This window comes from Oncorhynchus keta, chromosome 12 (genome assembly GCF_023373465.1).
Source record: "Oncorhynchus keta strain PuntledgeMale-10-30-2019 chromosome 12, Oket_V2, whole genome shotgun sequence".
NCBI lineage: Eukaryota > Metazoa > Chordata > Actinopteri > Salmoniformes > Salmonidae > Oncorhynchus > Oncorhynchus keta.
The window spans coordinates 41500723-41527652 of NC_068432.1; the positions used below are offsets into that span (position 1 = coordinate 41500723).

A 26930-nucleotide genomic window follows, 5' to 3' on the forward strand; every position below is an offset into this window, starting at 1 on the left:
TGTTTCCATTGATCATCCTTAATATGTTTCTACAATTTTATTGGAGTCCACCTGTGCTAAATTCAATTGATTGGACGTGATTTGGAAAGGCACACACGCATCTATATAAAGTCCCACATTTGACAGTGCATGTCAAAGCAAAAACCAAGCCATGAGGTCGAAGGAATTGTCTGTAGAGGTCCGAGACAGAATTGTGTAAAGGCAAAAATCTGAGGAAGGGTAACAAAAAAGGTTGGCACCATTGAAGGTCACCAAGAACACAGTGGCCTGGAAGAGGTTTGGAACCACCATGATCATAAAAGGCACACAACAGCCCACTTGGTGTTTGCCAAAAGGCACCTAAAGGACTCAATGAGAAACAAGATTCTCTGGTCTGATAAAACCAAGATGGAACTCTTTTTGCCTGAATGCCAAGCATCACGTCTGGAGAAAACTTGGCACCATCCCTATGGTGAAGCATGGTGGTGGCAGCATCATGTTGTGGAGATGTTTTTCAGCGGCAGGGACTGGGAGACTAGTCAGGATCGAGGGAAAGATGAACGGAGAGATCCTTACACCTGGTCAGTCTGTCATGGAAGAGCTGCTGTCCTTAATGTTTGGTACACTTTGTGCATATTTTAACACGAGAGCATTATGGTTCTAGATATTTGGTTTCCTGAAGGAGGAATAATGACATTATGATTGCCAAACAACAGCAATAGGTTTTGGTTAAAATGCATTCCAAGCCTCCATTTCCCTTAACTTCCTGAGATTATGAGATTATCAAAGATGATCATGAAGACAAACCTAAGGTTTCTAAGGACCATATGAATTGTATTAACACTGTTGGCCACAAGGCGGAATAGTTTCTTGTTAGACGATCAGTCAAAGGAAGCTACTTCAGGTCACAGTCTAGTGAACACTTGAGATTAGGATGAATTTTAAATATGTAATGGGAGGTTTTCATGTTGTATGGATACCTTTCATCATGAACTCTCAATAAAAAGGTCAAACTTTATTGGCAATGTTGATTTGGAAAACAGAACTAGGCCTACTTCAAGGAATACGTTGATACAGTTTTTAATATTAAAAAATGACATAGGTGTGTGTCTGGCGTATGCGTGTGGATGTGTTTGCGTGTGTGTATGAGTATGAGTATGAGTGAGTGAGCGAACATGTGTATAAGATGCATTAACTGCTCTTTGTCTACATGTATGGGGTTCCTTTAGTTATGCGGTGTCATCATAGTGTTCTGTATGAGTGTGCTCAGCAGTAGTCTTCAGTGACTATGTCTCCCCTGCAGGTGGCATCATAGTGTCCTGTATGAGTGTGCTCAGCAGTAGTCTTCAGTGACTATGTCTCCCCTGCAGGTGGCATCAGAAAGACCCTGTGTGTTACAGCTGCGGGTCCTGATACGTTTTCCTCCACTGCAGCCTGACCAGGCTCCCCAACACGACCAGTTCCCCTCCTGAGGAACCCTCTCCACGGGGGCTTTACTATTCTTATCTGGAGAAGAAAACTATATTTTCAGCTTGACAGCTTTAACTATATACATAGGACAGTGTGCTTGTGCGTGCATACATGCTTGGGCATGCGTGTGTATACAACGGCTGGCTCCACTCACTGTTATCAGCCTTGGCATCCTGGCAGGCCAGACCTTCAAACTGGGGCAGACAGAGACACAGGCACTTCCCGTCCAGCAGGGCCAGAGAGCCCCCGTTGTGACAGGGCTTACACTTGCACACACTGTACTCAGCCTCGTACTCCTGAGTGGCTCTCTGCATGTTAAGCCTCCTGGTGTTCGCATCAGGCATACTCAGTGGGATCAGGGTCTGAATGGGTTCTGGCTATGAGGGGAGACAGACAGGACAGGAAACTGACTTACTGTAACATTCAGTTCAATACAACACAAGGAAACAGAGTTGTGATGTGAACTGGAGACAGATGGAAGTGGAGTTATTGGGCATGGGATAGAATGACGGTCAAAGATAAAAGTAACAAAACGTTTTTAAAAATACATTTGAATGACACCGAGGGGCAACGCTGTTACATCCACTCGCATTCAAACCCATGCATGTGCACACACACGGACACACACTCACTAATACACTCATACACTCATACACAGATGTAAATAGTGCAAACATGCACTGAAACGTATTCAGTTGGCCTTGCTGTTATGATGTTTGTTGTCCTGGATGTATTTTGTTTTCTGTTGTTTTCAGTTGTTATTTTCTGTTGGTGTTTCTGTTTTCCTTTGTTTACATTTCTTCTCTTTTGTTCATTTTGTTGGCTGTTGGGGGACTGTGGCTTGGGGGGAATGGAACGTGAGGTTGGTTTTTTTTGGGGGGGGGGGGCTTCACTGCAGGTAGATTGTATGTTTTAATATACATACAGTATATATTTTTTATTACAAAAATACAACTTTAACAATCCCCTTTTGGGCAGTGTAACACCTTCTTTCAGATCTACACAGTGTTTATAGGAATGAGACAGTATGGGATGGATTCGGAATTGTGCCCTCACCTCACTGCTGAGGAGTGCAGGGGCATCGCCCACTGTCCGGGCCCAGTTCTGATAGGTCTTCACGTCCATTAGCCCCTCCTTCGTTATCTGGGTTCTCATGGCGACAGCGGCCTCCAGGGTTCCGCCCCTGACTACAGTTATCACCTTATCCACCAGCGCCTTGCCCTCCTTCTCAGCTGTGGATACAGAGCCACCATAGGAATCAGGAATCAAGGAGGGTGGGTGTTGTGTGTGTGTGTCTGTGCCAGCAGCATACCACCATGCATGCCACTGCTGGCTTGCCTCTGAAGCTAAGCAGGGTTGGTCCTGGTTGGGAGACCAGATGCTGCTGGAAGTGGTGTTGGAGGGCCAGTAGGAGACACTCTTGATTGGGGACATTGCCCTGTGTAGGGTGCCGTATTTCAGATGGGACATTAAACGGGTGTCTTGACTCTGTGGTCACTAAGGATCCCTTGGCACTTATCTTAAGAGTAGGGGTGTTAACCCTGGTGTCCTGGCTAAATTCCCAATCTGGCCCTCATACCATCAGGGCACCTAATCATCCCCAGCTTCCAATTGGCTCATTCATCCCCCCCTCCTCTGTAACTATTCCCCAGGTCTTTGCTGTAAATGAGAATGTGTTCTTAGTCAACTTACCTGGTAAAATAAGGGTTAACCCTTATTTTACCAGGTAAGTTGACTAAGAACACATTCTCATTTACAGCAAACGGTATGTTTGTGTTGACGGACCTGTGTTTTTATTCACAGTTTCTTTACAGTGTCCGGGTCTGATGTGGGCATCTCCTCCAATCCCGATGTTGGTGTCAAAGTTTGCTGAGATTCCAACTTTAATGCAGTCCTGGAGCTTTCTCTCAGTCAGCTCTATAGGAGAGACAACATTGCTAAAACATCAAATACGGACATCACTGCAAACAGGAGAGGTTTTTATATGGTCACATTTCATTCATTTTCCCAAATCATTATAAAAAACATTCATATAGAACCAAATATTTTCTCTCTGATCCTCAATACAATGTTGGGCTGTTTTGAATAAGAGCCCTAGCTAGTATTGATGTTTCATGTATCAGTGGTAGCCTCTTAAAGGCCCAGTGCAGTCAAAATGGTCTTTTTCTTATATCATATGTACAACAGCTGATGAAACTAACACTGTAAAGTGTGATTTTTATTTTTTTTATCAGATGGCAAAAGTCCCGATGTTAAATCTTCGTCATACTTCTTCTGCACAAAACTCCTCTTACACCACTTAAGCTAGAAACACCATTCAAACTTTAAAATGTGCAGACTGGTCTGGAATAGTGTGCTTGCATACAACTGTTTGATATTATTTAAACTTTCTGTCCATCTTCATTCACTTTAATTGTGACATCACTTCAAACTTCCATTCACTGTAAATGCAACAATGCAACTTGAGACAAATCAGCTACTTTGGCTAAACAATTATACATCTTCTCTGCTCTTCAAATCTGAAATAATAACATAATTATCTGGTACCGTTACAGCATCAACATTTTCTGTAACTTTAAAAACGGACATTTTGATCTTTCCGAACAAGTTAGACAAGAAGTTAGAGGGTATGAAATCTTCATCCACTTCTCTGCTATTCCAATCAGTTCACTGAACAAAAATATCCGCTACGGATCTAACAATACAGCCGTTTTAGTAACTGCATTAAAAAAAAATGCCAACTTTTTCCTAACAACTGACATTTTGACCAAAGTTGAAGTAGACATCTTGGTCTACTTCTGTGCGATACATATCTGGAAATACGAACAGAAATATCTACTACCAATCAAGCGCTACAGATGTTTTAAACACCACAGCAACTAATTTAGCCACGTTCCCACTGTTGAATTAATTGCTATGTAACTTTTCAGAACTTTCAAATTAGGACAATGTGGGAGCGCATTCTAAGCATGAGACAATGAGTAAACGTTGTTACTAATAACACTAATCAGCTACCTTGACCACTTTTCTCAACAATATGTCGTAGACAAAACCTTACACCTTGGTCTACTTCTCATATATTCAAATCTGAAATCAAAACAGCAATAACAATAACTACTTAAGTAAAATATTTTAAACTTCTTCCACTACCACACAAATACTTGTAAAGAGTTTAAAGCAAGTCCCCCCCAATTTTTCTTCACGGAAAATAACCATCCAGTTTCCTGATAGTTGCTGGTAAAAAAAAATGCACTCTACACAGGAACTTCTAATCAGCAGGTTTGCATTGGCGGGAATTCCGGCTTTCCATGGTGACAACACCATACAGTAAATAGGTTAATTGACCAATAACAATGTTCTAACCCTCTGCCAATAACAGCTAGTTTTCCGGTTTCCCCTCCCCACTCAGACCACTCCCAGCCAGTCCTATAAAATTATTGGTTGAGAAATAGTTTTCCTAAAAAGTTATTTTTTCCAATTTTAATGGAAATCTATTACAATAAGGTATTTAATTGTTACCCAGAAAGTATTTGATATAAAAACAGCTGCATTGGACCTTTAAGAGTAGTGTTGGTAGAAAAACAACACGATTTTAAGATCCCTACTTTTGTCCTTGATGGTGTCCTGGTTGAGAACGTAGACCAGCTGGTACTCTCCTCCAGACTTCCCATTCCTGGTGTAGTGAGTCCCATAGTCCTCCAGAAAGCTGCATTCCATTCAATTCAATTCCATTAAATTACATTCCATTCAACTTAACTCAAAACACTTCATCCATCCCACAATTGTCCAAGCAGGAGTAGGCAAATACACAACTATTTATATACATTATATATCAATCTACATAAGATATAGTCACAAAAACAATGTGTTTCTAGTGTAATGATAACAGTCCAACCTGAAGTACTGTCCTTTCTCGTACTCCAGAGGTAGAGACTTGACATGCTCTAAAAACTCCCCAGCCACCTGAAGGTCCCGGGAACGCATCCTATAGGTGCTCAGCTGCACATGGCCGTTCACACGCATGAAACTCTTGTTCTGATTGGACAAGAACCAACATCAATTCATAAATTCAAATCAGGGAGTTTAAAATCAATCTGCCAAGACATTTTAGACTTCCGTCAAATATAAAGCCACTGTGATTTACAAGATGGATGAAATAAACAAATACAAATGGACTGAAAGTATTTTATCCATGGGGGTACAGAGAGCGTACACTACAGTATAACATGAAGCCTACTGTACCTTGATGGTAGTGTACTCCGAGACTTCCTTGATCATCTGTGTCCTGTCATACTCAGCATCCAACCCAACCCCTCCTGACACAGTCGTATTGGACTTGGCCATAGACTTTTCTGTGGGGGTGAATTTTATGTTCAACCCAGCGCTCACAGTCAACTTGGTCTCAGTCATCAGTTCCCTCAGGAGGGTGTATGTGTCCTCATAGATCTCTTTGGAAACGGTCTCCTCTGCTATAGTCTGGGAAAGACACATGCAGGGGTCAGAGGTCAATCACCAAGGTTTGAATTTGCTGAAGTGTTACATACTGTATTGTCTCGTCTTCGAACCCAGAAGCAAATCTCACATGCTCATTGGCCAGCTACTAGATGTTAATAGTCTGTCACAATGTGGGATGGAACTTTGAGAAAATATACAGACAATATCATAAAGCCAGAATGTTTTGGGTCAGTGCAATTTAAGAACTGATTTGAAATTACATAAAGATGATTTGAAATTACAATGCAAGAATTGAAAAGTTACATTTATGGACGGAGAAGTGATTCATCTTAGTCTGAAATCTGAGCTGAATATCTCTGTTTCAATATTGTTTTACTGAAGTGAAGGCAAATTCCAGGCTAGGCCTTACTCACCTCATAGTTGAGCAAGCCCACGTTCCAAGGCAGCCTGTTATACTCGTTGTTATTGGTGTTTTTCACCTTGTTGCACATCCCATTGAAGTAGTCGTTGTTGAAGGGGTTTATACGGGGCTCCATGCCCAAGATGTTGATTCTGTCACAGCATAAAGACAGACACAGAACTTAAAAGAACACTAATATAATATGTATTTCTATGGACATGTCAGAGAGCTCGGTATTCAGACCTGAGTGGCTGCTGGAGAGCATTCAGGAGCAGACCCGAGTTCAAATAGTATTTGTTTTCTTTACTTTGTGTCTTTGATTGAGTGTGCCTGGAGTCGAGGTTTGCATTTTTGGGAATATTCCATTGCACCAGGCATACTCAATCAAGTGCAGCTATCATCCCGTGCTCAAGAAAGGGAAAGTAACTGAACGACTAGCGATCCGTAGCACTAACTTCCATCATCAAAAAAAAATAAGTATGTATGTATGGTATAGGTATGTATAGGTATGCGTATGTGTATATGTATGCATGTGTGTATGGATATATATATTTACCAAAAAAATAATGGGGGATTGGAAATGATGCATTCAATTACATTGGAAGCAACATTCTTTCTGCAATATTAAGCTGATCCTCCCTCTAGAGAAAGAAAAAACACTTCCGTCATCATGAAATGCTTCAAAAGGCTAGTCAAAGACTACACCAAAGACTACAAAGACATCACCTCCTCCCTCCCCTGACACACTCAACCCTCTCCAATTCGCCTACCGCCCTGACAGATCTACGAACGAAGCAATCACCATTGCGCTGCACACTGCCCTCACCCACTTGTACAAAATGGATGCATACAGTATGTGAGGTGTCACGATCGTTTGTAGAAACGGACCAAGGCGCAGCAAATGTTGAGATCCACATTATTTATTAGAAAGTGAGACTAAGCAAAGATAAATAAACAAACTAACAATGAACTGTGACTACAGAGATGCTACAGGCACTAACACAAAACAATGTCCCATAACACACAGGTGGAAAAAACGCTACTTAAGTATGATCCCCAATTATCAAATTGGGAATCATACTAAAACACCAACATAGAAAAAACTAACTAGAACCCCACATAGAAAATATAAACTAGACTAGACTAAACCCCTGGTCACGACCTGACCTACTCTACCATAGAAAATAAAGGTATTCTATGGTCAGGACGTGACATGAGTTTGCTGCTCATTGACTACAGCTCTGTCTTCAATACCATAGTGCCATCTAAACTCATCACAAAGCTCACGACCCTGGGACTGAACTCCTCTCTATGCAACTGTGTCATGGACTTCCTGATGGGTCGCACCGAGGTGGCATCATTACCTCCGCCACAATGATCCTCATCACAGAGGCCCCAGAAGGGTGCATCCTAGGTCCCCTTCTGTATTGCCCGTATACCCACGATTTCGTGGTTTCACACAGTTCCAACTCCATTATCAAGTTCGCTGATGACACGATAGTAGTAGGCCTGATTACCAACAATGATGAGACGGCCTACAGAGAGGAGTTAGGCACTCTGACGGCGTGGTGCCAGGTAAACAACCTCTCCCTCAACATCAGCAAAATAAAGGAGCTGATTGTGGACTTCAGGAGGAACCAGGTTGGGCCCCATCCACATCAACGGTGTCATCGTGGAGACGATACAAAACGTAAAGTTCCTCGGCATACACATCTCTGATGAGCTGAAATGGTCAAACCACACGGACACCGTAGTGAAGCAGGCAAGGCAGCAACTCTTGAACCTCAACAACAAACATTTACCCTGCACACCCTCCAATGGACATTTATCATTGTTACAGCTGGAAATATGTATATATTATTCGTTTTTATTATTGTTTCATTCACTTCTCACCGCCCTCCCCTGCTGCTCCCCCCCTCTATAGACACTTACCCTGCACACACCCCCCAATGGACATTTATCATTGTACAGTTTTAAATGTGTATATTATTATTATTATGATTGTCTCATTCACTTCTATTTTTTTGACCTGCACTGTTGGAGCTCGGAGCGTAAAAATTGCACTGTAACTTGCGAATCAATCTGCGATCTTGTGCATGTGAATAACAAACTAATCTGATGTCAAATATTTAAAAGAAAAATAAATACTAGTTGAACCCTATTTGGTCTGCTACTGTCCAGGTGTTTGAGAGGTGAGTGCTGCTGTGCTGACCCGTATCCTGCAGTCCTGCCCTGTTCGTTGGTGTCGTAAAACTTTGTGCCACAGGGCTTACGTACGGGCTCACAGTCCTCGTCTGACGCGTCCTCGCAGTCATAGTCTCCGTTACACGACAGTCTCAACTTAATACATGCACCTTCACAAAGAGAGGGAGAGAGAGCGAGAAACACAGACGGACAGAAACGTGCATGATCAGTGTATGATGACAGTTTTATCAATTAATTCACTGCAATAGCACTACTGCAACTGTGTAAATTGTATTACTGTTAACTTAACTTTAGTCCATAGCTGCTCAGAGTAAACGTCCTGCCCTAACTGAAATATTGCCAACAGCTTTGATGCACACAGATTCAGCTTCATATTCGATCTGAAAAATGGAGGCACCATTGTTACAGCCCCTCCCTGCTCTGTCTACTGGGTTTTGCTGTGCTTACTTTCTGCAGGAGATTGGTGGGCGGAGTAGTAGAGGTGGGCGGAGCTGGGAGGGTCGTCAGTGCTGATGGGGCAGGCACACTTGTGAAATCTCAGCTGTGGCATAAAGCCACTGTTTCCCCATTCAGCAAGAGATTCCTCTCTCCATGCATACCTTTGGTTGTTTTGATGTAGCTGTGGCAGTTGACACACGTTCGGCAGTGTTAGCGCTTTGTTATTTTTTGTGTGGTGACCATGGCTGGGGCAGTTGTCTCAGGAGCACATCCGTGGGGTAACCAGCTTGCTAGGAGCTTTGTCTGTGACACCGGGGTAAAGTGCATGAAGACTGAGGTTGAGCTAGTAATAGGTCTTGGGGAAGCTCCACTTGTTTTTTTGTTTTTTTCTATCCTGTGTGGTTGACACTGATTCTCTTTTGTCTGGTTTGGGGTACTCAATTGGGGCGAGAGCAGGTTTTTTGTTTGTTGACTGTTTGACTATGGCTAACATTGAGTAATTATTCCAAGTCCTGAGGGAGGAACTTCTGGATTGCTATACTAAAGATCAATTGTTACAAATTGCGACATAACATTGAGATTGATGATAAACTGTCTGAAAGAGACCGTTAAGTCCATACTAAAGGCCAAGTCCATACTAAAGGCCAAGTCCATACTAAAGGCCAAGTCCATACTAAAGGCCAAGTCCATACTAAAGGCCAAGTCCATACTAAAGGCCAAGTCCATACTAAAGGCCAAGTCCATACTAAAGGCCAAGTCCATACTAAAGGCCAAGTCCATACTAAAGGCCAAGTCCATACTAAAGGCCAAGTCCATACTAAAGGTTAAGTTCATACTAAAGGTTAAGTTCATACTAAAGGTTAAGTCCATACTAAAGGCCAAGTCCATACTAAAGGTTAAGTTCATACTAAAGGTTAAGTCCATACTAAAGGCCAACTTGATTGAATCCGGCATTCTAATGGAGATGTTTTCTCCTGGTTTGGCTACATTTTGGTCCACTCAAACGCCCATAATCCAATCTTATCTTTTGAACAGCAAAAATAACTTTTGTTGCTACAACTAGAGCATGATAGACTAAAACGTCAACAAGCCTTGGAAAAGGAGTTGGAGGTAGAAAGGTTTAAACCGGAAACGGAGCATGCCAAACTGACGCTGCAACAAGTCCGTTTAGACATGGTCTGTCACGCCCTGGCCTTAGTATTCTGTGTTTTCTTTATTATTTTGGTGAGGCCAGGGTGTGACATGGGTGATTTATGTGTTTTGTCTTATCTAGGGTTTTTGTAGTCTATGGGGTTGTGTTCAGTTGAGTGTTCTAGGTAAGTCTATGGTTTCCTGGAGTGGTTCTCAATCAGAGGCAGGTGTTTATCGTTGTCTCTGATTGGGAACCATATTTAGGCAGCCATATTCTTTAGGTATCTTGTGGGTGATTGTTCCTGTCTCTGTGTTTTGCACCAGTGAGGACTGTTTCGTTTTTTCCACGTTTTCTTATTTTGTAGAGTGTTCATGTTTTCATCTTTCATTAAAGATGTTTATAAATAACCACGCTGCATTTTGGTCCTCCGATCCTTCTCGCCTCTCCTCTTCGGAAGAAGAGGAAGAAATCCCTTACAGAATCACCCACCACAACAGGACCAAGCGGCGTGGTGACAGGCAGCGGCAGCAGGAGCAGCGCAAGGAGGAATGGACATGGGATGATGTGTTGGACGGCAAGGGTTGCTACACATGGGAGGAGATCCTGGCGGGAAAGGATTGCCTCCCATGGGAACAGGTGGAGGCAGCTAGGAGAGCAGAGGCAGCCGGAAATAGGAGCCGTCGATACAAGGGAACACGGCTGGCAAGGAAGCCCGAGAGTCAGCCCCAAAAATTGGGGGGAAGCACACAGGAAGTGTGGCGAAGCCAGGTAGGAGATCTGCGCCAACTTCCTGTGCTTACCGGAGGACTAGAGAGACCAGGCAGGCACCGTGTTATGCTGTGGAGCGCACGGTGTCCCCAGTGCGAGTGCATAGCCCGGTTCGGTACATACCAGCTCCTCGTATCGGCCGGGCTAGAGTGGGCATCGAGCCAGGTGCCATGAAGCCGGCTCTACGCATCTGGTCTCCAGTGCGTCTCCTTGGGCCGGCGTACATGGCACCAGCCTTGCGCATGGTGTCCCCGGTTCGCCTGCACAGCCCAGTGCGGGCTATTCCACCTCGCCGCACTGGCAGGGCGACCGGGAGCATTCAACCAGGTAAGGTTGGGCAGGCTCGGTGCTCAAGAGCTCCAGTGCGCCTGCACGGTCCGGTCTATCCAGTACCACCTCCACGCATCAGCCCTCCGGTGGCAGCTCCCCGCACCAGGCTTCCTGTACGTGTCCTCGGCCCAGTACCACCAGTGCCAGCACCACGCACCAGGCCTACAGTGCGCCCCGCCTGTCCAGCGCTGCCAGAGCCTTCCTCCTCTCCAGCATCGCCTGAGCTGCTTGCCTGCTCAGCGCCGCCTGAGCTGCCCATCTGTGATGAGCCGCCAGAGTCTCCCATCTGTCATGAGCCGCCGGAGTCTCCCGTCCGTCATGAGCTGCCAGAGCCGCCAGTCTGCAAGGAGCCGCCAGAGCTGCCAGTCAGCAAGGAGCCGCCAGAGCTGCCAGTCAGCATGGAGCCGCCAGAGCTGCCAGTCAGCATGGAGCAGCCAGAACCGCCAGTCAGCATGGTGCAGCCAGAACCGCCAGTCAGCATGGAGCACCCAGAGCCGCCAGTCACCACAACAGGACCAAGCGGCGTGGTGACAGGCAGCGGCAGCAGGAGCAGCGCAAGGAGCTGCCAGTCTGCCAGGATCCGCCAAAGCCGCCAGTCTGCCAGGATCCGCCAAAGCCGCCAGTCTGCCAGGATCCGCCAGATCCGTCAGTCTGCCAGGATCCGCCAGTCTGCCAGGATCCGCCAGAGCCGCCAGTCTGCCAAGATCCGCCAGAGCTGCCAGTCTGCCAGATTACGCCAGAGCCGCCATTCAGCCAGGATCCGCCAGAGCCGCCATTCAGCCAGGATCTGCCACAGCCGTCAACCTGCCTGAGCTATCGCTTAGTCTTGGGCTACCTCTCAGTCTTTAGCTACCCCTCAGTCTTTAGCTACCCCTCAGTCTTTAGCTACCCCTCAGTCTTTAGCTACCCCTCAGTCCCGAGCTACCCCTCAGTCCCGAGCTACCCCTCAGTCCCGAGCTACCCCTCAGTCCTCTCAGTCCTGAGCTACCTATCAGTCCTGAGCTACCTCTCAGTCTTCAGCTACCCCTCAGTCCCGAGCTGCCCCTCAGTCCAGTGGGGCCCTTTGTTACTAAGCGGACTAAGACTGTGTTGGAGTGGGGTCCACGTCCCACGCCAGAGCCGCCACCGTGGACAGACACCCACCCAGACCCTCCCCTATGGGTTTAGGTGTGCGCCGGGAGTCCGCACCTTTGGGGGGGGGTGGGGAGTGGGGGGGGGGGTACTGTCACGCCCTGGCCTTAGTATTCTGTGTTTTCTTTATTATTTTGGTGATGCCAGGGTGTGACATGGGTGATTTATGTGTTTTGTCTTATCTAGGGTTTTTGTAGTCTATGGGGTTGTGTTCAGATGAGTGTTCTAGGTAAGTCTATGGTTGCCTGGAGTGGTTCTCAATCAGAGGCAGGTGTTTATCGTTGTCTCTGATTGGGAACCATATTTAGGCAGCCATATTCTTTAGGTATCTTGTGGGTGATTGTTCCGGTCTCTGTGTTTTGCACCAGTTAGGACTGTTTCGGTTTTTCCACGTTTTCTTATTTTGTAGAGTGTTCATGTTTTCATCTTTCATTAAAGATGTTTATAAATTACCATGCTGCATTTTGGTCCTCCTCTCCTTCCCAGGAAGAAAACCGTTACATGGTCAGAGATGGTAAGCTCTCTGACATGTCTCTTAATGACAGTTACGGTGATTTCTCTGGAGTTCGTGCTCAGCTTTCCTTCAATGTAGCTGGAAAATTGAGGCTCCGGAAGAAATTCAGTGAAAAGAGTAGCAGATTCCACGAATTGGCCTGACACCGACTGTACATTGATGTTTCAATGTGTGCTAACTGGAAAGCACAAGAGGCCTACTCGGCTCTTAACGTTGCTGACAGCTAAAACTAGGGCAAAGTTAAAGCTGCTGTGTTGCACGCCTATGAGTTAGTTCTAGAAGGGTATCGCCAGTGGTTTAGAACCTGGAAAATAGCTAACAAACAGACTTTTGTTGAGTTCGCACGGGATTTGCACACCCAGTTTAATCGATGGTGCACTTCGTTAGATGTTACAACCTACGAGCAGTTGTGCTGGAGCAGTTCAAAGATTGTCTCTGACCGCCTTGCCACATACATAAATGAGCATAAGGTGCAGACCGCCTCCGGGGCTGCCGTGTTGGCTGATGAATATGTGTTGAGGCATAAAGGTCACTTTGGGGAACCCATTTTTAGCAGTGATGGTCGCAGGGATAGTTTTGGGACTAAATTCTTTCCTACTGGGCCTGACCTTGTCTCAAGGGTTGACTGTGGTTCCCATGAGAAGTCAGATCATGGCAAAATCTGCAATTACTGCCGTGGTAAAGGTCATTGGAAAAATGAATTCCCTGTTCTTAGCGTTAAAGCTAGGCCTTCTGGGGTTAATGTGCCCGTAAAGCCTATGGAATTAGTGGCACCTGCTTCTAAGTTAAGGGATTCAATTGTTCCACCTCAGGACTAGTTAAAATAACCATTGGGTATGGTTGACAGTGCATCCATCTATTAACCGTTCATTACTGAGGGTTACGTACCTCTGATAGGTAACCAAGAGAGTGTCCCGGATGAGCCCCCACTTGTTACAACCTGGCTGAAGATTGTAACAAATCATGGGAAACCACACACTGAGTAAAGGAATAACAAAATGAATGTATTCCATACATAAAGTAAACACTCTCAACAATAATCAGATGAGGCAGGAAGGTCAGTAAATTAGGGGTCAACTGCCAAAGCCACAACAAAACAACCAAAGGTATGCATGGTAAGGAATCTCTTGCTGAATGGTGAAAAAGTGGCTTTAGCTGAGCTTTCACAAGTGTGCCCCATCAGCACTGACGACCCTCCCAGCTCCGCCCACCTCTACTACTCAGCGAAATGCACCAGCCACTTTTCAACGCCTTATGAACAGGGTTGTTTCTGGTTTGGAGGGATGTGCTGTGTACCTCGATGATGTAGTTGTGTACAGTGATACATGGGAACAACACTTGTGCCGTGTAGCAGCACTGTTTGGTCGCCTGGCAGAAGCTCGACTTACCATTAACTTGGCAAAGTGTGAGTTTGCCAGGCGAACTGTGACATACCTTGGTGAAGTTGTCGGTCAGGGGGAAGTACGGCCGGTACGCACTAATGTTTTGGCCATTGATCATTATACTCACGTCCAACCACTAAAAAAGATCTCCAGTGTTTTTTTGGGATGGTCAGCTACAACCTCAGTTTTGTAAGAATATTTAGACTGAGGCCGCACCCCTTACTGACTTGCTTTGGGCAAAGGCCAACTTTGTGTGGTCTCCATTATGTCAATGGTCCTTTGCGGACGTTAAAGCTCTTCTCAGTACTGCTCCTGCAGGAGATTGGTGGGTGGAGTAGGTGAGGTGGGTGGAGCTGGGAGGGTTGTCAGTGCTGATGGAGCACACTTGTCAAAGCTCAGCTCTGGCATAAAGCCACTGTTTCCCCATTCAGCAAGAGATTCCTCTCTCCATGTTCACATCTAATTTACTGACCTTCATCTGATTATAGTTGTGAGTGTTTACTTTATTTATGGAATAAATTAATTTTGTTATTCCTTTACTCCGTGGGGTTTCCCATTGTTTGTTACAATCTTGAGCCAGGTTGTAACACCATACACAGACATACTCATGGCTATGACCTAATTGGGAGGTACAGTACCTGATTCACAAGTGAACTCAGTGCTGGAGCACTCAGAGGGCTGGGCCTGTTCACACACAGCTTCACTAGTGCACGCCTGCTGCTCTCCTATTGGCTGTCCTTGACAGGGCTTCCCATCAAATTGGCCGAACACCTCCACACTCCGAGAACGGTGCTGCCAACATGACAGAGTTCACACAGTTAAGGAGCATACAAACTTTCACTCATGCTTTTTAAGCCATGAATAATTGGAGTCTGACATTTGAGAAAAATTAGAGACAGGGAGGCCAAATTGCTAGGCCCTGATCTGTATATTTGATTAATCTGGGACCCACCCGTATCTTGGTGCAGTTGTTACAGGGGGTCCACTCAGACCAGCGGCTCCAGACACAGTCCACCGGGTCAGGGAGAGCCACCTTGACCTCCCGAGTGTCCCGTTTGCCTCTATGGGTTACACACATAAGGTTCAGAGCTCAGATTACTAGAACAAGTGTCCTCTAATTGTATTTTGTGTAATGAGAGAATAAACAAGAGTAATGAGAGTATTTTGTGTCAAATAGAGCATACGTACGTTCTGTTTTCATCACCAGACACAGCCACAGCACAGAACCCCAGGAGAAGAGCAGCAGCTACCTCAGTCCTCATAACGGCAGAATGATAAACAGAAGTTTGGTATGTCTTGCTTTATATTTACGGCCTTTCTGTTAATGATTGCAGAACAAATCGATAGTTTGGATCTTGATTTATGGAAAAACGCAACCCAGAGTGTTATCAGTGGACTCATGGTAGAGTTAGTGGACTATCCCCTATTTCGCAATTTATTACAAATATTGTGTATTAGAATAAATGGACAGAAGATTTCCGAAATACAGTGTATTTAGCATTTTTCTATCCAATATATTATCCCAACATATGATACATTTCTGAAATTCTCAAGACGTTTCCTAATCACACAAAAATGACAAATGTTAATATCATATTCATAGGAGGCATTACACACCATTTTGTGTACTCTGAGCCAAAACCATATTTTCAATTTGGGACAGTTTATTTCTTGGTCTGACAAGTAAAAATCTAAACTATAGTTTCTAAACCCTTGTAGAGAAACCACATGATCAAAATCACATCACGTCATTGGTGTGACCTTATAGAGGAGGGAAAAGCAAGCTTCAAACAGGAAGCTCACCTCTGTGAAGAACACAGTGAGATTAGTGACAGCTTTTTTTCTGTTTTGATGTTAAGGTTCTAAAACTGTCATAAATAATGCACTGTGCCAAACGGTGATGTAAATGTGCATACTATGTACTGGTATTATGTTAAAAAAAAATGTTGTCCAGCTTTACCAACCATAGCTAGCTAAAGTAGAACAGCATAGCTAGCTAAAGTAGGAACACATGGAGTAGCTAAAGCAGGACAGTCTTATAGGCTTTTCTAATGGATGAAAGAGATCCAGTTTACATCAGGGACCCCCTGTACTCAGGTTAGGCAGAGCTCTGGTTCTCATAGTACTATATCCTGTTTAATTTACATTTATTGGCACCAAACATAACTATTGTAGGCCTACTGTATCTACCATGAACAAATTATTACAATTAGCTACGTCTAACATCTGCAAAGGTATTGATGCAAGAGTGTTACTGGAAAATGTCCTCTGTCCCCCTGACCACTGGATTTTGTGGAAATAGAAGAGCAAATAGTTACTTTGTTTGTAGAAACTTGTGACGCAATGGTATTATTGACAAGATAAAAGTCCAACAACATTTTTGGGCCAGTTTTCCATTCTGGGAAAGCATTCCCATTAAACTGTTTTTAGTCCAGGCTGGACTAGGCTTAGTCTGTGTCTTGAAACCTGGCCGTAAATCATTTATAAAATAGCCTCCAAAACTCTACTCAACAAATTGGATGCAGTCTATCACAGTGCCATCCGTTTTGTCACCAAAGCCCTATATACTACCCACCACTGTGACCTGTACGCTCTCGTTGGCTGGCCCTCGCTTCATACTCGTCGCCAAACCCACTGGCTCCAGGGCATCTACAAGTCTCTGTTAGGTAAAGCCCTGCTTTATCTCAGCTCACTGGTCACCATAGCATCACGCTCCAGCAGGTATATCTCACTGGTCACCCCCAAAGCCAATTCCTCCTTTCTTTCCAGTTCTCTGCTGCCAATGACTGGAACGAACTGCAAAAATCACTGAAGCTGGAGACTCATATCTCCCTCACTAGCTTCAAGCACCAGCTGTCAGAGCAGCTCACAGATAACTGCACCTGTACATAGCCCATCTATAAACAGCCCATCCAACTACCTCATCCCCATTCTGTATTTATTTATCTTGCCTCATTTGCACTCACTGTATATAGACTTTTTTTCCCTACTGTATTATTGATTGTATGTTGGTTTAGAAAAGAAAAAAAAATGTCCCTCCACAAACAGGGAGGGCCATCTGTGTATCTAATGTGTGTCGTTTAACAAATGTCCACAAGGTGGCAACCCTAGACTGATCTGAAGTCTGTGGAGATCATTTTGCCTCTGTCTGTCTGAAACGGTGAACCGCATTACAGCGGCTTTTAAAACAACCTGCAACAACATTACAAATGTTCCACTCTGGTTATTTTTCCTCATCTTTTCGTGTCATATTTAAAAACATTTGCAATCACTGCAATGTCTGTTTACATTTGCTGCCCTCCTGTAGGCATTCATGGAAAAACCACAGTAGGCCAAATGAGCAACATGACTAAAGTACAGTACATTAAAACATAGCCTAACACAAAAAAAGTTTGCTTCTGAGAACATTTCAGAATGTTCTACAGGGTGATCTAGCCATCATGTGATCTGATCGTTCAGGAAGCAGGAGTTTTCTGTGCTGAGAGAGGAGAGAAGAGAGAACAAGAGATGTTAGGGCAAGAGAGAGAAAGGCTCATTGTCAGCACGGTATGCTATTGGATGGAAGCTCTTTTACACTGAAGGGGTTTGTTTGAGTCTGGTTTGATCAATATTGATTTATGTTTTATTTAATGGTGGATTATTTCATGTTGAAGAAATGTTGGTCACATATTTATTGTGAGTATTGTTATGTGTAAAAGTGTAATTATTTGGTTTATGTACTGACCTTATGTCATGAAATAAAACTCGCAGTAAGCTGCGAGCAATTCTTTAACCAAAGCAACCCTCCTTTTCACCCCTACCGCCCCTCCAGTCAATTTGGAGGCTGCCCACTCCTGACTCCTCCTCTCCTCCTTTCCTCGCCTCTGCCCCTCCTCCTCCTCTCCTCCCCTCCTCCGCTCCTCCCCTCTACCTTTCCTCCCCTCCTCCGCTCCTGCCCTCTTCCCTGATCCGTGATAAATGTCAGGCAGAGAGAGAGAGGTAGAACAGAGGCCATCTGCCCAGGGTGTGTGTGTACACGCCGTGCATGCATGTGTGTGTCTCTCTCTCTTAGGTCCTGCCTGAGAGTCACAAATATGTGCTGAAGTCACCATTTTTCACCGGGCTCTGCCGCTGCAGCCTGTTTCCTCCCAGCCTTCTCAGGAAGCCAGAGGGGAGGCAAGGTGCTGCTTGGTCAAGGTTTCTCCTCACTAGAAATACTCCCTGATGTAGAGGGGGGGTTGGGTCAGTGTCATCAGCAGGAATAGAGTTTGGGCAATGATGTATAACATTATAGGATATGTAGAAACATCTCTACTCAAAAGAAGTAAGAAAGTGGAAAGATGAATCATAGTTCAAAGCCAGACATGGTTCAACATCACCAGTAGTACATTAGAGTGTACTCTAAGAGAGAAAACATGCTTTATACTCTGTCTTCCATATGGGGTGGCAGCCAGAGGGCCATGGGACCCAGTCAGATAATAAACCAGTACAGGATTCAAAGTAGACATTCAGGGAGACCAGGATGAGAAGCATATCAACTTCTCATCTGGCACAGTCAGAAGACTAAAATAAGAAAAACAGTCAAAGGAAGAAGACTCCCTCAATTATGGAGTTAATTGTCTTCTTTGGGTCCATGCTGTGATCTGATTGGCTCCTTTGGGTTCAGGCTGTGATCTGATTGGCTACTTTGGGTCCAGGCTGACACTGTGGTCAGGTGGCCAGAGGTGATGCCAGAAGTCACTCCTCACATTGTTCCTGCAGGGACTGGAGCCTTCCTGTGGTATACTTGAGTCAGCTGCACTGCTGTGGACATGGCTATTGGCTAGTTCCCAGGTACAATTGGTTTTAAATAATTACATAGAACTCTTACTCATCACATTCAGCAGAATTTCATCAGCAGAATAATTTATCAGAATAATTTAGTAGAATCATTTAGCAGAATCATTTAGCAGAATCATTCAGCAGAATCATTGGAATCATGGCTAATTCACCTACCTCATTCCCATACTGTTTTTATACTGTTTTTATTTATTTACTTTTCTGCTCTTTTGCACACCAATATCTCTACCTGTACATGCCCATCTGATCATTTATCACCAGTGTTAATCTGCAAAATTGTATTATTCGCCTACCTCTTCATGCCTTTTGCACACATTGTATATAGACTGCCCATTTTTTTCTACTGTGTTATTGACTTGCTAAATTGTTTACTCCATGTGTAACTCTGTGTTGTCTGTTCACACTGCTATGCTTTATCTTGGCCAGGTCGCAGTTGCAAATGAGAACTTGTTCTCAACTAGCCTACCTGGTTAAATAAAGGTGAAATAAAAAATAAAAATAAAATAATACATCAATATGAATTGGTATCTCCTGTTTGGATCCTATTCGTGGCAGGTTTGGCAACACATTTCCCTTCATAGTGCACTACTACAGAGCCCTGCTCAAAAGTAGTACACTATTTAAGGAGCCATTTGAGATGCAGTCTTGATGTCTGTTCACTAAATCACATTCCCCAAATATAGACTGTGGAATGTTTATTCAACTTTGTGTGTTGTTGTTATCTCTGTCACCACAGACGTCAGTTCAATGTCTAGTTTTGATTTACATTTGTTTGAGTTGTCAACTAATGTGAATTCAGCATGAAATCATCAAAGAATATCACCATGCCATTGGATTTATGTTTAAAATTGGGTGAAAAAATACTAAATACTCCTACACTGACTTTGCAAATCCAATTCGTTTTCCACGTTGATTCAACATCGTCACATAGATTTTGGGGTTTGAAATTATGTGGAAACAAGGTTGATTCAACAGTTTTTTCCCAGTGGGTGGATACTAGACAGGGAAGATGAGACATGTATCATGTGGTCAGAAGTGTTCCAATAGTGTTCTTGTTATTGGGTGTGCTTCACAACTAAATGGAATGGAAGTGATTTATATTCAACTGAAATATGAAACACCATTTTTTTCCCCTGACACCAGAGTCATTGAAAGAAGAATGAACTTGTCACCATTGACAGATTTGATAGAGGGCATTGTTCTGTGTCTACATTGAATATGCCTATAGGATACTATATGTCTCGTACACATGTGTCTACATCTGTTTCGTAAAGATTCTATATCTATTGCTGAATGGAAAATAGTTCTACACGCCCACGGTAATTCCACCCTAACCTGTATCATTATGTGGTGAGTTGACATGAGTTGATACTTTCGACTAGAGTACTTTTTGTTGTTGTTGATTTAATTGACCATTTTAAAGCACAATACAACCACATGTGGACACAATGCATTTAAAAATGATTGAAGATGACACAACAAAGTTTTAAATCACATTTCCGTTCTTGTCGTGTTGTAAACAGAATATCAAATCAAATCGAATCAAATGTATTTATATAGCCCTTCGTACATCAGCTGATATCTCAAAGTGCTGTACAGAAACCCAGCCTAAAACCCCAAACAGCAAGCAATGCAGGTGTAGAAGCACGGTATACATACACAAGATTAGAACATGAAAACAAAATACACATCGTCAAATTAAAGTGTATTGGTCGCGTACACAGATTTGCAGATGTAATAGCAGGTGCAGTGAAATGCTTGTGTTACCAGCTCCTGCTGGGCAGGAGAACGTCTCTCAAAAACAATACAAAATACACACATAATCAAATCAAAGATCAAATCAAGAAATTACAGAATGAATCAAATTAACAACCCAGAGTAGCTATACAAGAGTGAGAATGTGTCAGAATCCAGAATATAAATACGTGGTGTGTATAGACAGTATATACTTCATATACTCTATAGACTTCAGAAGCAATTGTTAGGCAAGTGTAATTTCAGTGTAGGAAAGCATGAAACAGCATCTGTGTAGTAAGTATAGATAGTAGTTTAAATCCCCTCGCACAGTCTCCGCAGCCGGACAACTTTCTCATGGCTTCTGGAGGGAAATGATGTAGGAATGCTCGACCGGTGTCGCTCATTCAGCCAACAGAAACTTTCAACCAGTTTTCCCCATTAAGCAGCGGGTCGGTCAGAGGCTGAGCCTTCTCTGGTCTCTACTCATCCCGTTACGGGGTCTGAGACGCAGAAGCCTCCCACCATTAGCTCGGACATATTGAAAACCCTAGTCATTGGCAACTCCATTACCCCGCAGTATTAGACTTAAAACGAATCATCCAGCGATCATATATTGTTTACCAGCGGGCAGGGCTACCGACGTTAAGGCTAATCTGAAGATGGTGCTGGCTAAAGCTAAAACTGGCGAGTGTAGAGAGTATAGGGATATTGTTATCCACGTCGGCACCAACGATGTTAGGATGAAACAGTCAGAGGTCACCAAGCGCAACATAGCTTCAGCGTGTAAATCAGCTAGAAAGATGTGTCGGCATCGAGTAATTGTCTCTGGCCCCCTCCCAGTTAGGGGTAGTGATGAGCTCTACAGCAGAGTCTCACAACTCAGTCGCTGGTTGAAAACTGTTTTCTGTCCCTCCCAAAAGATAGAATTTGTAGATAATTGGCCCTCTTTCTGGGACTCTCCCACAAACAGAACCAAGCCTGTTGAGGAGCGCCGGACTCCATCCGAGCTGGAGGAGTGCTCTCATCTTATCTACGAACATAGACAGGGCTCTAACTCCTCTAGCTCCACAATGAAATAGGGTGCAGGCCAGGCAGCAGGCTGTTTGTTAGCCAGCCTGCCAGCTTAGTGGAGTCTGCCACTAGCACAGTCAGTGTAGTCAGCTCAGCTATCCCCATTGAGACCGTGTCTGTGCCTTGACCTAGGTTGGGCAAAACTAAACATTTTTATTTTACTTTACCTTTATTTAACCAGGCAAGTCAGTTAAGAACACAGTGGTGGTGTTCGCCTTAGCAATCTAACTAGGATAAAAACCTCCTCCATTCCTGCCATTGTTGAAAGAGATTGTGATACCTCACATCTCAAAATAGGGCTACTTAATGTTAGATCCCTCACTTCCAAGGCAGTTATAGTCAATGAACTAATCACTGATCATTATCTTGATGTGATTGGCCTGACTGAAAAATGGCTAAAGCATGATGAATTTACTGTGTTAAATGAGGCCTCACCTCCTGGTTACACTAGTGACCATATCCCCTGCACATCCCGTAAAGGCGGAGGTGTTGCTAACACTTATGATAGCAAATTTCAATTTACACCCCCCCGATGTTTTCGTCTTTTGAGCTTCTAGTCATAAAATCTATGCAGCCTACGCAATCACCTTTTATAGCTACTGTTTACAGGCCTCCTGGGCCATATACAGCGTTCCTCACTGAGTTCCCTGAATTCCTATCGGATGTTGTAGTCATGGCAGATAATATTACAATTTTTGGTGACTTCAATATTCACATGGAACAGTCCACAGACCCACTCCAAAAGGCTTTCGGAGCGGTCATCGACTCGGTGGGTTTTGTTCAACATGCCTCCGGCCCTACTCACTGTCACAGTCATACACTGGACCTAGTTTTGTCCCGTGGAATAAATGTTGTGAATCTTAATGTTTTTCCTCATAATCCTGGACTATCGGACCACCATTTTATTATGTTTGCGATCGCAACAAATAATCTGCTCAGACCCCAACCAAGGATCATGAAAAGTCATGCTATAAATTCTCAGACAACCCAAAGATTCCTAGATGCCCTTCCAGACTCCCTCCGCCTACCCAAGGACATCAGAGTACAAAAATCAGTTAACCAGTTAACCAATCAGTTAATCAGGGGATGACTGGGGGGTTAGTCTAGTTTATTATTTCTGTGTGGGTGTTCTAGTTTTCATGTTTCTATGTTGGTGATTTGTACGATTCCCAATTAGAGGCAGCTGATAATCGTTGTCTCTAATTGGGGATCATATTTAAGTAGTGTTTGTTCCCACATGTGTTTATTGGATATTGTATTTTGAGTAAGTGTATGTAGCACCTCTGTAGTCACGGTTCGTTGTTCATTTATTGTTTATTGTTTTTGTTAAGTTTCACTATGAATAAATTATGTGGAACTCAACATTCGCTGCGCCTTGGTCCGTTTCTACAAACGATCGTGACACTTACCGACTCCTCTTTAAATCTGCGTATTCCTCCAAAGCTCAGTTGTCCTGAGTCTGCACAACTCTGCCAGGACCTAGGATCAAGAGAGACACTAAAGTGTTTTAGTACTATATCTCTTGACACAATGATGAAAATAATCATGGCCTCTAAACTTTCAAGCTGCATACTGGACCCTATTCCAACTAAACTACTGAAAGAGCTGCTTCCTGTGCTTGGCCCTCCTATGTTGAACATAATAAACGGCTCTCTATCCACCGGATGTGTACCAAACTCACAAAAAGTGGCAGTAGTAAAGCCTCTCTTGAAAAAGCCAAATCTTGACCCAGAAAATATAAATAACTATCGGCCTATATCATATATTCCTCCCAAAAAATGTTGAAAAAGCTGTTGCGCAGCAACTCACTGCCTTCCTGAAGACAAACAATGTATACGAAACGCTTCAGTCTGGTTTTAGACCCCATCATAGCACTGAGACTGCACTTGTGAAGGTGGTAAATTACCTTTTAATGGCGTCAGACCGAGGCTCTGCAACTGTCCTCGTGCTCCTAGACCTCAGTGCTGCTTTTGATACCATCGATCACCACATTCTTTTGGAGAGATTGGAAACCCAAATTGGTCTACACTGAGAAGTTCTGGCCTGGTTTAGATCTTATCTGTCGGAAAGATATCAGTTTGTCTCTGTGGATGGTTTGTCCTCTGACAAATCAAATGTATACACATGCAACGACATCTCCTGGTTTCAATGATGTTTCTAGAGACAATATCTCTCTCTTCATCACTCAATACCTAGGTTTACCTCCACTGCATTAACATCCTACCATACCTTGTCTGTACATTATACCTTGATGCTATTTTATTGCCCCCAGAAACCTCCTTTTACTCTCTGTTCCAGACGTTCTAGACGACCAATTCTTATTGCTTTTAGCCGTACCCTTATTCTTCTCCTCCTATGTTCCTCTGGCGATGTAGAGGTGAATCCAGGCCCTGCAGTGCCTAGCTCCACTCCTATTCCCCAGGCGCTCTCTTTTGATGACTTCTGTAACCGTAATAGCCTTGGTTTCATGCATGTTAACATTAGAAGCCTCCTCCCTAAGTTTGTTCTATTCACTGCTTTAGCACACTCTGCCAACCCGGATGTTCTAGCTGTGTCTGAATCCTGGCTTAGGAAGACCACCAAAAATTCAGAAATTTTAATTCCAAATTACAACATTTTCAGACAAGATAGAACTGCCAAAGGGGGCGGTGTTGCAATCTACTGCAAAGATAGCCTGCAGAGTTCTGTCCTACTATCCAGGTCTGTACCCAAACAATTTGAACTTCTACTTTTAAAAATCCACCTCTCTAAAAACAAGTCTCTCACCGTTGCCACCTGCTATAGACCACCCTCTGCCCCCAGATGTGCTCTGGACACCATATGTGAACTGATTGCCCCCCATCTATCTTCAGAGCTCGTGCTGCTAGGCGACCTAAACTGGAACATGCTTAACACCCCAGCCATCCTACAATCTAAACTTGATGCCCTCAATCTCACACAAATTATCAATGAACCTACCAGGTACCCCCCCAAAGCCTTAAACACGGGCACCCTCATAGATATCATCCTAACCAACTTCCCCTCTAAATACACCTCTGCTGTCTTCAACCAAGATCTCAGCGATCACTGCCTCATTGCCTGCATCCGTAATGGGTCAGCGGTCAAACGACCTCCACTCATCACTGTAAAACGCTCCCTGAAACACTTCAGCGAGCAGGCCTTTCTAATCGACCTGGCCGGGGTATCCTGGAAGGATATTGATCTCATCCCGTCAGTAGAGGATGCCTGGATATTTTTTTAAATGCCTTCCTAACCATCTTAAATAAACATGCCCCATTCAAGAAATTTAGAACCAGGAACAGATATAGCCCTTGGTTCTCCCCAGACCTGACTGCCCTTAACCAACACAAAAACATCCTATGGCGTTCTGCATTAGCATCGAACAGCCCCGTGATATGCAGCTGTTCAGGGAAGCTAGAAACCGTTATACACAGGCAGTTAGAAAAGCCAAGGCTAGCTTTTTCAAGCAGAAATTTGCTTCCTGCAACACTAACTCAAAAAGTTCTGGGACACTGTAAAGTCCATGGAGAATAAGAACACCTCCTCCCAGCTGCCCACTGCACTGAAGATAGGAAACACTGTCACCACTGATAAATCCACCATAATTGAGAATTTCAATAAGCATTTTTCTACGGCTGGCCATGCTTTCCACCTGGCTACTCCTACCCCGGTCAACAGCACTGCACCCCCAACAGCAACTCGCCCAAGCCTTCCCCATTTCTCCTTCTCCCAAATCCATTCAGCTGATGTTCTGAAAGAGCTGAAAAATCTGGACCCCTACAAATCAGCCGGGCTAGACAATCTGGACCCTTTCTTTCTAAAATTATCTGCCAAAATTGTTGCCACCCCTATTATTAGCCTGTTCAACATCTCTTTCGTGTCGTCTGAGATTCCCAAAGATTGGAAAGCAGCTGCGGTCATCCCCCTCTTCAAAGGGGGGGACACTCTTGACCCAAACTGCTACAGACCTATATCTATCCTACCATGCCTTTCTAAGGTCTTCGAAAGCCAAGTCAACAAACAGATTACCGACCATTTTGAATCTCACCATACTTTCTCTGCTATGCAATCTGGTTTCAGAGCTGGTCATGGGTGCACCTCAGCCACGCTCAAGGTCCTAAACGATATCTTAACCGCCATCGATAAGAAACATTACTGTGCAGCCGTATTCATTGATCTGGCCAAGGCTTTCGACTCTGTCAACCACCACATCCTCATCGGCAGACTCGACAGCCTTGGTTTCTCAAATGATTGCCTCGCCTGGTTCACCAACTACTTCTCTGATAGAGTTCAGTGTGTCAAATCAGAGAAGGAGGGTCTGCTATCCGGACCTCTGGCAGTCTCTATGGGGGTGCCACAGGGTTCAATTCTTGGACAGACTCTCTTCTCTGTATACATCAATGAGGTCGCTCTTGCTGCTGGTGAGTCCCTGATCCACCTCTACGCAGACGACACCATTCTGTATACTTCCGGCCCTTCTTTGGACACTGTGTTAACAACCCTCCAGGCAAGCTTCAATGCCATACAACTCTCCTTCCGTGGCCTCCAATTGCTCTTAAATACAAGTAAAACTAAATGCATGCTCTTCAACCGATCGCTACCTGCACCTACCCGCCTGTCCAACATCACTACTCTGGACGGCTCTGACTTAGAATACGTGGACAACTACAAATACTTAGGTGTCTGGTTAGACTGTAAACTCTCCTTCCAGACCCATATCAAACATCTCCAATCCAAAGTTAAATCTAGAATTGGCTTCCTATTTCACAACAAAGCATCCTTCACTCATGCTGCCAAACATACCCTTGTAAAACTGACCATCCTACCAATCCTCGACTTTGGTGATGTCATTTACAAAATAGCCTCCAATACCCTACTCAACAAATTGGATGCAGTCTATCACAGTGCAATCCGTTTTGTCACCAAAGCCCGATATACTACCCACCATTGCGACCTGTACACTCTCGTTGGCTGGCCCTCGCTTCATACTCGTCGCCAAACCCACTGGCTCCATGTCATCTACAAGACCCTGTTAGGTAAAGTCCCCCCTTATCTCAGCTCGCTGGTCACCATAGCATCTCCCACCTGTAGCACACGCTC

At 44.2% G+C, this 26930-nt stretch overlaps 2 protein-coding genes across 2 annotated transcripts; one reads left to right on the plus strand and one right to left on the minus strand.

Annotated features, from left to right (window-relative positions):
* Positions 1–970: 970 nt before the first annotated feature.
* On the minus strand, positions 971–15516 carry c9 (complement component 9). Its single transcript, XM_035782978.2, has 12 exons — positions 15393–15516; positions 15157–15265; positions 14843–14996; positions 8517–8658; positions 6318–6456; positions 5692–5925; positions 5345–5484; positions 5055–5155; positions 3235–3366; positions 2506–2681; positions 1604–1826; positions 971–1485 (listed from the first exon to the last, which is right to left on the minus strand). Exons 1-12 carry the CDS (start codon positions 15464–15466, stop codon positions 1313–1315), a joined length of 1797 nt encoding a protein of 598 aa, XP_035638871.1. The 5' UTR covers positions 15467–15516; the 3' UTR covers positions 971–1312.
* On the plus strand, positions 8665–14830 carry LOC127906375 (putative protein FAM47C). Its single transcript, XM_052458335.1, has 2 exons — positions 8665–9770; positions 9825–14830. Exon 2 carries the CDS (start codon positions 11018–11020, stop codon positions 11987–11989), a length of 972 nt encoding a protein of 323 aa, XP_052314295.1. The 5' UTR covers positions 8665–9770; positions 9825–11017; the 3' UTR covers positions 11990–14830.
* Positions 15517–26930: the final 11414 nt, after the last annotated feature.